At 38.7% G+C, this 14,911-nt stretch overlaps 2 protein-coding genes across 3 annotated transcripts in view; one reads left to right on the top strand and one right to left on the bottom strand.

Moving 5' to 3' along the window:
* Window positions 1–4,506: 4,506 nt before the first annotated feature.
* On the bottom strand, window positions 4,507–8,363 carry ngfb (nerve growth factor b (beta polypeptide)). The gene is made up of 2 exons (XM_020624849.1): window positions 8,218–8,363; window positions 4,507–5,123 (listed from the first exon to the last, which is right to left on the bottom strand). Exon 2 carries the CDS (start codon window positions 5,110–5,112, stop codon window positions 4,507–4,509), a length of 606 nt encoding a protein of 201 aa, XP_020480505.1. The 5' UTR covers window positions 5,113–5,123; window positions 8,218–8,363.
* A 3,464-nt stretch (window positions 8,364–11,827) lies between these two features.
* Window positions 11,828–14,911, top strand: part of LOC109957155 (potassium voltage-gated channel subfamily A member 2) — a 63,652-nt gene continuing 60,568 nt past the window's right edge. The window contains exon 1 of one of the 2 annotated variants that reach the window (XR_002274537.1): window positions 11,828–12,367. The gene's annotated coding sequence lies outside the window, so the exon portion shown is untranslated. The remainder of the gene's footprint in view (window positions 12,368–14,911) is intronic. The other variant, XM_020594935.1, reaches the window with a different exon arrangement.

A 14,911-nucleotide genomic window follows, 5' to 3' on the forward strand; every position in this document is an offset into this window, starting at 1 on the left:
CAACGTCAGGATGTAATCACATGTTGTCCATGTGAATGACATTTGTTTGTTGATGTGACCAAATACCAAATTATATAACAATCTGTGTGGGGGATGGAGAGTAAAAACCAAACTGCCATCTCTTTGGACTCTTTATGTCTGTGCTAATTTTGAGAGAATGTGATTAATTAAACTTTCCACTGTAGAGGACAGCCGAGGGTCCTCTGAGCTGCTGCAGGACTGAGCAATACATTTTTAACTATAAGAAAATCATCACAGTGTCAGTCAGCATATGGCATGTTGAACTCTGTGATCTTTATCAACTCAGTAATCATTCATTTCAGACACTTTTAAACCTGTACATAATCCTACGCTGTGTCACTGATGTTCATGTTTATTATAAAGATAAATCACTGACTGATACAGTAAAAGAGGCTGTAGCAGGGACAGAATTTTAAAAATGCTCAATGTCCATGAATCTTAACTTTGTTCACGCTGGTATCATTAGGTTTATCTTGTTCTGGATCCTTTGGTGGCTCTGTAGAATCCTTTATTTATTTTCTCTTGGCCTAAAAGTAAACTTATTGAAATCTATTACAACATATATTGAAATGGCATATACTACTGTAAGTAAAAAAAAAGCGTTACCCTTAATTAAACTGCCTGTGATCTATTTGCATCTGTATATGTGTTGATTTATAAACTGTATTTGGTACCATACCTGAAGATAAAGTTATGTGTTTACTTGTTTGATGACTATTTAACATGCATGAACATGTACTGTTGTGCTTCAGTCCAGGTTCTGAGAATGCAGACTGCACAGTGGAACGTCACCAAACCTCCTCTGTGTCTTTTCAGCAGGCCCCAGGGGTCACCTCGGGTTCATTAGCTCAAGTGACACTCAAGCTTTTCATGTTTATACTGCCTTTGTTTGCTGCGCTGGTGTGGGAGGGAAACAGCGGCCCCCTGTTTGTCAGCCAGAGTATTAGTGAGGATCAGTTTGGGTCAACCATGAGACACATCACTGCCTACTTCTTCTGGTTTCTATCACATAACATCTCTAGCAAGAGAAAGCAAAAATACAAAGACAATTTATAATAGATAGATAGATAGATAGATGTTAACCAGTTTGGTCATTGAATCCTGATGTGAATTCAGGCGATAATTATCACAGAGTGTATTACACCCAAACTGAAATCAGATCCTCAGGGTATAATAGAATTCAAGTCCCATTATCCGTTCACAGCCAGCCACTCCTCACCCTCATCTTCTGTTCTTGACATGAAAATCTGGTGCAGTAACATAACATGACCATAAGTCGTGCCACTCTGCTAATCATAAATAACTGTTGGTGCTTACAAAATGTTAAATGACTTGGTGGAACAGACAGAAAGCACAAAACAGGGTTGAGGTTGATAATGTAATTGTGGCAGTGCCAGCGGGTGTTTTTAAACTCAAGTTCAGTATTTAGACAGTGTGCATCGACATCTGACACTATATCTGCAGAATGCATTATCAAAAGGGATAAAACTAGAAATAAACAGGGCAAAACAAATTCAAGTATAATGGGACTGACCATCTAGGGATATCACTGTCTAGTGATCAGATTGAGAAATGCAAACCCATTCAGCACACATTAGTTTTGTGCACCTACTTTTTGTGTTTACTTTGAATTATTATTTATTTTATGTTGTTAATATTTTTACCTTCTGTCCTACTTACAAGCTGTTTGAACTGTTGTATTAGCCTATATATGTCAAGATCTGTTTGCTAGATGTTTCTGGAACTTTCAGCAGCATCTCAGAGTCTTTGAAAATTATTTTTGTCAAGCTGGGAATACATCCAGTGTCAAGAATCTAATTAATGAGTTGTTGTCTGATAATTAACAAGAAATTGTGTAGGCTAGCCTGTGTATGATGTTTTAAAACTACAGTGACACATGGAGAGCCTTGAACAGCAAACCTATGCCACTAATATAATAAAATATCTCTAAATCATTTGTCAGCTGTAGGAATGATTTGGTTAACCTGCTCCGGATCAGCCAGCAGCACAGTTGACCACGGTTATCTACAGCGGTTAAAAGTGAACTAGAAAACCCGAGTTAACCGGAAATATAGCCGGTAACCCACCGATCTCTCTAAGTTAAGGTAATATGAATGCTTTTCAATGACTGTTTGGTCTTTATTCGGTCCTTACATAGATGTTTTCTCAATTAAACGCATGCGCAGACAGTGCACACCCACCAGTAGCAGCTTCCGGTAGCGGCTACAATTAGCCCAAGATATGTTGTCGTTTCGTCGGTAAACATGGTTTTGCAATTTTGTCAACTCATCGCTGTAAGAGCGACAGACTCATGGTTGTCCTTTCCCTTAAATCCACGAAGCGTCAGTGCTAAACAACGTTTAGTTGTGAACAATAGATCGGTGTTAGGGTATTATTTCCAACTTCCCGATTTCTTCATGATGCCTAACCGAAAAAGGCCTCAAGTATAGGCCTAAAGTCATTTTGGGGTCTTTTGGCTTTTTTGTTTACACCTGACCAAATACTGTCAAGGTGGTAACTGCGTACACTGACTCATTAGCTGTAAACTACATAAGTATGGTATTAGTGCTTTTACTTTAAAGGATCTTAATACCACTGCAAGCAGAATAGTTGTATTTCAAGATATATTAGCGTAATGCAGCTTTATACCTCTAGAGGGCAGTATTGCATTTTGTTTCTGTTTAGTGCAGTGACTGCTGACTGAGGAAAACAAACTAGTGAAATAACCATGTTTGCGCTGAAAATTCATATTTACAGTTGACAGGAAGATAGCAATTTCTTTTAAAACTGTTTCCCAGAATTATATTCTCAGCAGTTCCCTGTCTCAGTTTCCATTTTACCTCCAAGCCCACATCAGATCGTCAATCTTAAATGTCAGCTGTGGTGCAAAATTAGGCTGTGACCCTAAAAACATCACAACTGTTGATGACAGTCTGGTTTGAGTGCAATTTGTAGAGTGCTGACGAAACCAAAGTGTCACTGCCAAAACAAAGAAGACGGAAAGCCGTGAGATTATCAGCAGGTCAGATTGATGATTCATAGCTAATGTTATTCATATTTATGTCATTTTCTTTTTGTTTCATATCTACTTTGTAATAAAGAGCGGGAGAAAAACACAACACAGAGCCATAAACTCTAAATTACTGGCAGTAAAATGAAGCCATATGGGTTTTCTCTTAAATTTTCCATCTAGGCTAAAAAACTAAAATTTCTTCTCATAAACTGTGCACTCAGTGTTTGCTTGAGGAACAAAAAGCCTACCATTCATACAATAAAACACACAGTGCATGTATGTAAGTGTTTAATAAATAACAATATTAACATTAACAAAAAGTTTGCTTATATCAGACCTGGGTCAAATTGTATTTTCAAAATGTGTGGGTTACATTAGTCTGTTTAGAGTTAGTGGGTTTGCTAGGGCAGTATAATGGGTGGTAGAGAAATACATGATTGTGTTGTGCTAAAACTCCTAAGGCCTGTTGTTCTGTCACTAGCTTAGCTGTGGTTTATAGTTTAGGCCCGGTTTAAAACCTGCTTTGTGGTCTCTTAGACAACATTTCTGTATCCTCTAAAACTGCAGGTTAAACAACACTGGTTTTGTTTCTGTGCCCTTTAGACTCTTCTAAATGCCACTAGGCTGCACAGGCTGAACAGAGCTTTAACGTTGTAGAATTCAGGCAGTATAAACTAATGTAACAGCATAAGCCCAGTAGACATGAGGTCAGTTTGTTAGTAATTAAGGCAAATGAGACATTGTGTATTCACCTGAGGTTACAAATATTACAATATGATTTACAGATGTGTTCAAATTTAGCTGAAAAAACAAGATAATAATAAAAATGTGTTTGTAGTGTAACTAGGCTATAAATGACCAAACACAGACTGTTTATGATTTCAGGGGGATTTCTGAATTCTTTCCTTAGCACTTAGTGATAATGGAAAATCAGTCAGCTGAAACCAGTTTTGTTAATTATATTTTTATGAGTCTGAATCACTGACCAAGCTACAGTTTAGTTGCCATTCAAATGAATCTGGGCCCGATTGTTCTTCATTTTAACACTTGATGTTATACCACTTTCTCTTTTTTATTTTTTGCATTCTTTAGAAATACAGACAATATGTATAAAGCTGGCTTTGATTTATCAACTTGCAGTGAAACCTTTCCAAGCTATGTCTGTTAGTTAAAATAGTCAGATGTTAAGTGGCAAAGCAACAGCCCCTTAATACTTCTAGCAGGTTAAAAAACACAATAGTTACAAACTATCTGCAGATACTATTTGACCCAGGCCTGGTGTATATACATGCAGTCCTGATACTTTGACATATAAACTACCAATAACTTACTTTGTGCAGAGGGTTGGGCATCTTTGGTGATAAGCTATGCAGAGAAGGTCACAGCTTTCCACATGAAAGTACAAAGATGTCTGTGTGTACTGTATGTGGCTGACTGTGTGGTCCTGTGAGTGTGATGTGCAAGTCAAGTCTTCACTGCCGCCATGACTTGCGGCTAAGCACACACACACAAGCCACATTAATGCGTATGAGCCTCCATGCCACCAGGTTATTAAACGAAGTCAGAGCTCGTACAAACGTGTGTGAATTGGTGCAGTAAGAGTTCCAGTGTCTGGCATCAATTCCCAAACAAGATGAGCCGCCTGATTGAGAGCTCTGACACGTTGTCTCAAAGAAGTACTGCTTCTTGTTGACATTGTTGATATTCACGGCTGGTAGTACTGTCACCTCATTGCCTGAGATGTCCGTGGCTTTGGTCTTGTTGCCCACCCAGACACTGATGCTCTCACACACTGAGTACACCCCACGGTGCTGAGGCTGTCCTGCTCGTCTGCGGGTCCTTTTACTGATACCCTGTGACCCTGCCGGCTCTGCATCAGGGGGCTGGGAGCTGAAGAGCACCCTGGGTGAGAGGTAGCGGCGCTTGGTGAAGAGTTTGGGGTCCACTGTGGGGATAGAGTTGGGGTTCTCTTCTGGATCCTGCTGCTGTTCCGTCGTGGCGGTGCACGAGTGCCCTCTGATGGAGGCCACAGCCTGGGCACCGAAGAAGAGGAACAGGACCAGCATGGACGACCTCATGGGCACACAACCTGAAATTGTCGACAATCACAGAAAACACTTCTGTTACTGCAGATATACACTATTGTGCAAAGGTCTTAGGCCACATTAGATTAATTGTTATAACAATGTTATAATGATATTTGTCAGAATACAACTAGAAAATATAGAAAATATGTACATAGTAAAAAAAAAAAATCAGCAAAATCAACAAACTGGATACTCATGATGTGGTGTTCAAGCTGTTCTAAAGAAATATGAAGAATCTGGAGGGGTTGAGGACAAAAATAGGAGCAGAAAATCAAGAAAACTGTTCAGATCTGTTGAGGAGTTTCTCAGAGTTTCTTCTTTGAGAGAATGGAGGAAATCTAGCAAGGACCTGGCTCAGCATCTGGCAGCTTCATCTAGATGCCAGGTTTATCCTTCCACAGCCTGAAGATACTTGATCAGGAATGGCCTTTGAAGGACAGCAGCCCAAAACCACTTTTTCTGAAGGTGGACAGGCAGAAAAGGCTGAGATATGTTATATTTCCTGGATTTTCTGGTTATATATTAATAAAGAGACTGAGAAATAAAGATAATTGATCATTACAGCATTGCAAAAACAGCAAACCTAATGGTGACCTAAGACATTTGCACAGTACGGTGCAGTATTATCACATGGTAACAAGGCCTTGTAGATGGTACTTTAAATCTGCATTCTGGATTTTTGGGCACCTTTGGTCAGAAGAAACAATCTGTGAATAGAACACAGACATATTATCACAATATTAAATGATAGATTAAACAATTGTATGTTTATACATTTAACAACATCCATTTGGAGTTATGTTTCAGGCCACCAGGCAAATGCAGTGTCCAATATTTTTCCTTTTAGTTTTGTCCATTAACTCTGGCTGAGCTGGTGCTGGATAAAAACAGTAGTTAAGTTGGTATGTAGAGCTTTCACTCAATGCAGCTGCCTGCCTTGTGAGACTGAACCAACACAGTGAAGCTGAAGGTCACAAAACCAAAACTATGAGCTGAACATTGTTGTAAAGCTTTGTGGTACTGCAGAGTCAGTCATAATTCTCTATGAGTCCATGTGACATTATAAAAGTACACATTATAGCTGATTTGATAAAGACACAATACTTCATTTCCTTTTTCCTGAGTCAGGCACAATAATGAACACAGTATTTTTGTACATGCCTGATGCAGTTTCAAGGTATGAAAAGGTATCTGCACACATCTCATCCTAGTGCAGGCCAGGTGCAGGGTAACAGAGGTAAAAATGGGAAGCATGTGAACACTGGATTACAGCTCCAGATACCCGTGGGGCAAGAAAATCATTCCGTTTCATTCCACTGAAGTTTTGGCAGCTTTAATCCAGTGTGCGGACACTCCCCCTCTGGTTTCATGGTACAACACGTACAACAGTAACATTAACCTAATTTAGGCTCGTGTAGTACCACCTCTTTAAAGTAGGAAAACACACCTTGCCTTACACAAAGGGATTGGTGACAGTTTTCATTAGCACAGTACAAAACAATTACATTGTCCTTTATCAGACCTTTGACAAGGCTTTCTTGGTCTGCAGCACTTCATTCCAGGCCATGTCCTGATTATAGAAGTTCCACAGATGAAATTGTCACTTTTAGCTATGATTACAAATGGTTAATTGTCCAGTTCTACTTTTAAGACATATATTATGTTTATAGTTAAGAGTGTACAAATCCTAACAAACTACAGCATGTAGGATACTGGAATGAAGCAGTGCCTAATATCGAATTTAATGGTTAATGATGAAATTACTGATTTCATTAAATTCACACAGAGAAAGCCACAGGAAACTCTGGGCAGTACAATATCCTGCTCAGTACAACCAGGAATTTAAGGAAGATGTAAATTTGACTTTAATTTTAGTTGGATTTGTGTTTTTTTTTAATGGGTATTTATCTCTGTTTTCAGCTTTGGTTAAAAAGAATGGTATTTTCAAAAAAGTTTTCTTTTGATTTCAAACATATCCACAGTTGGATCTGAGCTCCGCTAAGCTCACAGTTTAATACAATCTTCAAGACTCATTCACAGACATGAAAAAGGAATCCACGAGTTTGTCTCTGGAAGATAGCAGAATCCCTGTTGTTGAACAGAAAAGAAAATCATCTACACAAATAAACCTTGTGCGTTGGTCACATTTACCACAGGAATATAACTGGCATTGTTGTCACATCTCATCACTTTGATGCCATCTTCTTTTTTTATCATACTTTAACTGTACACAGAACAGGCACAACACAACGGAACATCTGTCTTTACAGCCCTGCATAAATTTACAGTCACTGTGCTACATTAAACACAGCACAAGAGGAATCACAGGCGTGTTAACACCTGTGATGAGCGCTGCTGGCAGGCTCTGTCAGGTTGGTTTATTATAAGCTGTGTTCGCCTCAGGCGTCAAGTGAGTGCTTCTCGATTAAACTTGTTGGCACAACAAATCAAAAGAAGAACCATAGCCTGTACAAAAGTACATGATGTGAGCTATGATTAAACCAATAAATGCTTGTGAGGTCTGTCCAGTTCAGCTAAGTGTCTTTCCGCACACCTTCCCAGTCTGATTAGTATAATTGATGTAAATAGACACTGCAGAGGAGATGTTCGTTTTTTACATTATGTGCAAATCTGAATTCCTTTAGGACACAGAGCATGGTTGATCTACAGCAGAAAGCAGGAAACACTCATCCAGCTGAAAGATGGCATAAACCTTTGGAGCGTAAGACTTTGAAAAGGAAAAATAAACTGTTAAATGAGCACAGTGCCTCCACAGTGGCATCATCTCTTTTACAAAGTTATGTAAAAAGGTCATAATTTGGTGAAACACAACAAAATCCTTAATTTGAGACAGGATAAAAATGATTTGCTCATAGTTAATTTTTACCATCCATCTCATTTTAGTGTCAGCACAGTGTGTATGTATAGTGTAATTACATTTCAAAAATGCAGAAATGAGGTAAAACAAAGAGTATTCTCAACTTGCTTGATTGTGACCAAACACAAGCTTGACTGACTGGTCTAAATGCTGCTGAATCAGTATATAGTATATACAAGTTTTCCATGTGCAAAGTAACAATCTATCCATCTCTTTACCTTTTCAGTGTCTCCACGTGAGCTGCAGCACCTCGGTGGCTCCTAGAGAACGTGCTTAGAGCTGACTGTGTTCTGGGCTCCTGCCATCAGGCCCACTTGTGGCCCCCATCCAGAGCACACCCCTACTCTCTTCTGCCTCTGTTTTCCAGTCCTGTTGAGAGACAACCATAGAAAGTGTCTCAACTGGCTCGTAAACCCACTGTAAACACATTCTCTGTGAGAGTGATGCGGGAAGAGAACATTAATGTTATTCCCGCTCACCAGATCCTCACATACTAAACATACTGTACCAAAATAAAAAAGCAGGCCTGGGTGTTGTAGGCCTGTAAGATTCAAAATATACAGTAAGATTTTCCAGATTTGTTGAGAGTTAAACACTCACAGTAAGTACCTTAAAGACCCATATAGCAAGAAAATTTAAAGTTTATTTAAGTGGAAACCAGCTCATTTAGGAATTTGGACTTGTGCATGCTTGCAAAGCCACACAAATGCTGAAAGAGTTATAATATATATAAGTCTACATAACATTTTCTTATATCAGGATATTATTGTTTATTCTCTTTTCGTTAAATTATTTTATCAGGCATAATTTTCCCATATTCACAGTATCATATGTTTTTGCATAGTAATACATAGATAATAGATCATCCATGTGCTTTCATATCAGTGGATTACATTTTATAATATTACACCTGAAACCCACAGAAAGAAAGTCTCCAAAAGTTACAAAACCATCTCTAGAAACACAATTGTCTTACAATTTTTTTTTTTTTTTTTTGTATATCATCAAAATTTAGGGTGGCTCTGTTAGTAGTTAATAGTAAGAGTCATACATATGTATGACTGTGGCTGTTAGAAACGATGAGTAGGAGCTTGAAAACTTGCATAATGACAGGAAGGTAAGATAAACAGAAAGTAACCAGGATGTAAATCAAAATGACAGTAGTGTATTCCTGAAAAAACTCTCCACTGTCACAGGAAATGTTCTCGCTATACAACATCTCAACAACAGTAGTTTCTGGCTGCTGTGGGATTTAAAGCAGTGACCTTACAACTCCCGGACCAGGTGTTTGTGACTTGTACTCGCTCTGAATATATGTGCGCAACACTGAACACCATCCTCACAATAATCCACCCAACCACTGCATGTGTCTGTTATCACATCTAACTGTAACATACTCTTCACCTTTTGACTCTTCACACAGTCTTTGTCAGCAGATGAAGTTTTCACAGTTACCATGGTGATGGATGTGAGACAGCAGTAAGCACTTTTATGCCACCTCATCTAGACACACCCTAGAAATGCAATAGATCAATGACCAAACTCCAAGCGCTGATGATGTGACACGACTGAAAGCAGTGGGGAAGAAAACATAAACCTAGACACTGATCAAAACAAAAATGATGTAATGGACTCTATTTATTTCTTGTACAGTAAATCTCACCAGCTTGGAGCAAAATTGGCATGTAGGGAGACAAGTTGTACATTTTCTTCATGCATTTTAAGATTATTATTAATTAAACTAAACTGCCTTATATAGTCAGAATTTGAATTACTGGTGGATAGTTTGTGATTTTCCCAGTGAGGATCAATAAATGACTGAGCTTATGATTATACTGTATTATATTTTATTAATTTGATTCTGAAAAGTAACAATTAAAGTTATCAAATAAATGTAGTGGTGTAAAAAATATCATATTTGCCTGTAAACTGTAGTGAAGTAAAGGTATGAAGTAGCAGAAAATAAAAATACTCAAGTACAGATACCTCAAAATTACATAGTACAGGAGGCTACTTGGTTACTTTAAGTGTAATGCTTTCTGTTAATGTAGGCAGAGTCAAGAGGTTCGGTTACAGTTTGACTAAATGTTAGTGGACAGGAATGGATGACAAGCATGAAGCTAAATGTGATATTCATGAAGGTGTTGGACTGCTTTGAGTATAAGAAGTACCTGGGATTCTGAATACATCACAACCAGCAGTACTGCCATAAACATAATACCATGGTGCATTCAAGATAGTATCATATAACAAGCAAATATTATCAGTTTATCTTTATTTGATCTTGATCGTGACTTTCTAGTTGATCAGTTTTTGAAAATGTTGTAACTTTAGGTTCATTGACCTACGTTCTCTGGCGCTGCGTAATAAATCTGAAAGTGTGTCAAAGATAATTTGCATTACAGCAGTAGAAAACTACAAGCAAAGCTTATACAAAGTCATGTATAATATGTTATTCAAGTACAGCAAGTATTGTGAAAAAGGCAAGCTGATATAAGCTAAAAACATAATGCATTTATCTTTATTTGCGTTTATTATTTTGATGCTGTTCAACAACAACACTATTATCATACAATTCATTAAAACTGTGCTCATATTAATAGAAAACAAATGTTTCAGTTATTTTAAGGACCTTATTTTGGCTCAAGACAGAAGTTAAGACACATGCAGTCCAGCAGTCTTGTCCTGTGGTGAGAGGAGAATGGCAACATTCATTCAAGCTACTAGGTGGGCTAGAAGTATGCACACACAGTAACACCACTGTACAACAGTAGTGTGCACTGGGACAGCTTGCATCAGTGCCATTAGCTGATGTGCTGTACACATTAGGTCCAGCTGGATAATGTGCCATGTCATAGAGCAGTCATTGTGTCATGCTAGATTTGATTTACTTCTTGAAAAAGCTTTAACACTTCTCAGACCAAACCCAATAAAGCACCACTGGAATGATGTTGAACAGGATGTTTTGCAGCACAATCTGCCAATGATAACACTGCAGGAAATGATGTTGAGTCAGCATGAGCAAGATCTTTGCAGAACATTTCCAAAACCTTTTTCAAAACCCTGCTTGAGACAAATTGGGTTGTTCTGGAGTTGTGTGCTCCCTTTTTATTTGGGACAGTAGTTGAGAAGTACAAAACAGCCTAATCTGCAGACACAGAGCACCTTATCATCCCTTGAATGTATCCCTTTGAGTGCAGTTTTTCTTTTATTAGGCTATATAAACATACTTATATATATATATATATATATACAAGTTAATATTTATGTATGATGGAGGAGACTGTATTGAACCTGTTATTTTAATTTTCATGCTTTGTATAGTAGCCTAGATACATATTATTTAGGCTATATTGTCTGTTCTCATACAGCTTTTTTGCTTCTCTGACAATTAACACGAGATCACCAATCTAATCTAATCTAATCTAATCTAATCTAATCTAATCTAATCGAAATACACTATAACTCATTGAAGTGCTTGTCTTTGTCTCCATGGCAACAGCACCTGAGGCTCATGGGTAATCATAGTGTGGCGACCCTGACCGGACGCAAATGTTTGTGTGTTCTGTTGTGTGCAAAATGGGTTGACACTGTTGTGAAAACTGTTGCATGTATTGGTTCCCGCCGTTTTCTGTGAAATGCCGTGCTGTTCTGGCCAATGTGGGATGGGGGGAGGAACAGGTGCGGGAAGGTATAAGAAGGGTAACAGGTGGGCGTCAGTTGGCGCGGGACACGGGATTCCCTGAGGGAATGTTGTTACTGTTTTCAGTTTTCTATTTCATTTTCTCCTGTGAGCACACGGTGCCAGGTAAATCACAGTTGTTTTGCATTCTCTATTCTGCTCAATAAAACCCAAGAAAAGACAAAGAAGGTGTGCTCCTCACTGTCAGCATAGGTGCTAGTGCATAGCTGGCTAGTTAGTTGTCCCAGTATAGGCCCGGTTCGGGCAGCTCCTCTCAACCGAGCTAGCGGTCGTCACAATAGTATTTAGTTAGATCTAACACTAAGACAAAGGAATTTTCTGAAATTCTATAACTGCTATAAACGCATAATACCCGAGAGCTCCCTGTGTTTCTATGTTGAGGAACATTCAAGCCATTATTCAAAGGAAACTGTCAACTTAGCATTTAGCCTACAGCTCCACAACTTTATATCAAAAAGCTAGGTAGGTCACCTGCCATCACGTCGCTTCATTAAGTAGTTAGCTAACAACCGTCTTTAGGGGCATTAATTTGGACTCATTTTCCGCCGTTAGTCATACACATATGTAGGCCTTAAACGACATTTATTCGCCGAAGCAGAGTTTTAGGAGCTAATTAACGCAAATTCTCCAAAGCAGTTGAACAAGGCTTCACTTCATCGAGCTAGGTATGTCCTACTTTTGCTAATTTGCTTTTTTGTTTGGTGGGTAACTTTAATGTGTCGGTTATCTTGCCGTTAATTTACCTGTACGTCAGGTTGTTTGCATTACTGTTAATTGTGAATTCATTATTCTGCCTCAGTTTTCTTTTAAACTTCGGTTATTGCTGCCACGATGTTTATTTGATTGATATTGTATATTCATGTTTAGGGTGCGAGGGCATTTGATTGTTATTGTCCGCGTGTGCGTGTATAGTTGGTTATATTGGCTGCGTCCGAAACCGCCTACTACCATACTGTATAGTAGGCGAGGCGAGTAGTATGTCCGGATTCGTAGTATTCCAAAAACAGTAGGCGAAAAGTACCCGGATGACCTACTGCTTCCGGTTGGATTTTGCAGTGTGCATACGATGGACACTTCACTATCCCATGATGCCCCGGGAGAGGAGTTATCCAACGAAGAAGACGCTGCTATGAAAACGTATGTCACGTGATGTATCAACATGGCGGATGTAGTACGTCCGAATCTCATTAATACTACCAGGCTTCATACTATACAGTACCTACTGTTTTAACGGTCAGTAAGTAGGTACTTCATCTCTTTCAGTACGTACTGTCACAGTATGCGGTTTCGGACGCAGCCATTGTCATTGTAGGACTTATTCAGCTTTAACTGTATTGACCCAAGAGGAAACCGTAGGCCTAAACATTTCATATTAAGAGACTGTCTGCATCAGTTCATGTTTGTGTGATTTTAATTTGCATAAGTTAATAGTTGATTAGCTTGTTGCATTTGTTTGCTAACTTTTATTTGTTTGGCAATAATATTAAATTAAATACTGTTGGGTTTTAGTGTTAGACATAATATGAATACAGCCTGAGCTCTGGGAAATTGTAATGCAAGTTTTCCTTTAATTTTCTAATATTTTGCAGATTATTTTGATGACACAGAAAAGAAGTGGCATATTATTGGCTTAAATAATCAGTAGCCTAATTTTCCTAATTAATCATTTTGTTAGTAATATATCAGAACATAGTGAAAACACCCAAGTCTCTTTCATATGTTATGGCAAGATAAGTATTCACATTATGACAATATAATACTGAGAAAAGCAGGAAATATTCAAGAAGCTGTAAACATAAATGTTATGTTGCTTGAAAAATGGCTTAAGCATTTAGCTGAATATCAAGTTAGCTGCTGATTATGTTTCTACCTATCCATTAATTGACTAATTGTTGCAGCTCTGTATCATTGATATGTATACGATGGACATGGCATCACCACTTCCCTCCCCTATGCAAAAATAAAACCAAAATATTGTGATTATGGCGGCTGCCATCTTGCTTTTATTGCAACCAGATTCTGTGTAGTAGTGGCCAAAAGTGGAGTGACCACCAAAGTTGGCAAGTCAGCTGAAATGCACCTTTTTAAATATCATCACATAACTTACTAAAAACAAGCTTACCAGAAAAATGATCTCTTTTACACACATCTGTGTGATAATATCTACCAAACACCACAGAAAAGTTTTGGCATGAGTTAACTGACTCAGCAAGCCGGTCAGTTCTGTGGTCTGTTTACCCTGAATGGACAGGCCACCCACAACCACTGACCTACAGCTCATTAGCTCTAATGGAGTCAGTTTAATGAACCCTGCCTGGGTTGATTGACAAGCAGCGCGGTGTGGCACACACTGCAGTCTGCAGACCAGGACCAATCTACCTCCCTCTGAAAAAATGTCAGTGGCTTCATTCATATGGTAAAAGTCACACGGTCATTTTGGTAACCCGACCCGCCAAGGCTGGCTCTTGTTCAAAGAGGAAGGGAGGTGCAGGTGACTTTATCAGAAAGCCACCAATGCACTTTGAATAGCATGTGGCTCAGTATGTCGCTGTGTTCATTCATGGAGATCTGCTCACCAGGTTTATGCGTATTTTTGTGTTGAATTTATGCTCTCAAACTCAGAAGTCCCTAATAATGGGCCACAGTGAAATCTGCATGTGGATCTCTAATCCCTAATTAGACAGCCTTCAGAAGGTGCAAACCTCCACCAAGGCAATTTGGTTTCCCCACAATGCCATTACACCTAAATGCAATATTCCTGTTTGACCCTAATATGATTATTTGACCATGAAAACCTACCTCTGGCATTTGGAAAGACGCTGATATCATTGGAGTTTGAATGTTGTTCAAAAAAATTATGGACATGAGCGATCGCTAAATGGCTAAATAAATGTTCCGTGCAGACTGACCTACGGTAGTAATGTGTACTTTAAAATCTTTCATGGATGCAGGCAACTTGTACTGTTTGGCTGTGTGTAAGACCATTTTAGAGTTTGTAGCCTCCTGCTACAATTATTACAAGGCATTCACACATACGGAGACAAAGTAACTGTTGCTGAGTTCAGGGAATGCTAAAGTTTTGGGGATGTGCTGTGGATTAATGCTGGATAAACGCTGTCAGTTAAATGGTTAAAAACGTTTTTAACAGTTTGCCAGAAAATAGGCTATAGGGCCTACATGCATGGCAGAAAGCTAATCACACACGCTTC

This window comes from Monopterus albus, unplaced genomic scaffold (genome assembly GCF_001952655.1).
Source record: "Monopterus albus unplaced genomic scaffold, M_albus_1.0 scaffold1.1, whole genome shotgun sequence".
In the NCBI taxonomy this organism is placed as follows: Eukaryota; Metazoa; Chordata; class Actinopteri; order Synbranchiformes; family Synbranchidae; genus Monopterus; species Monopterus albus.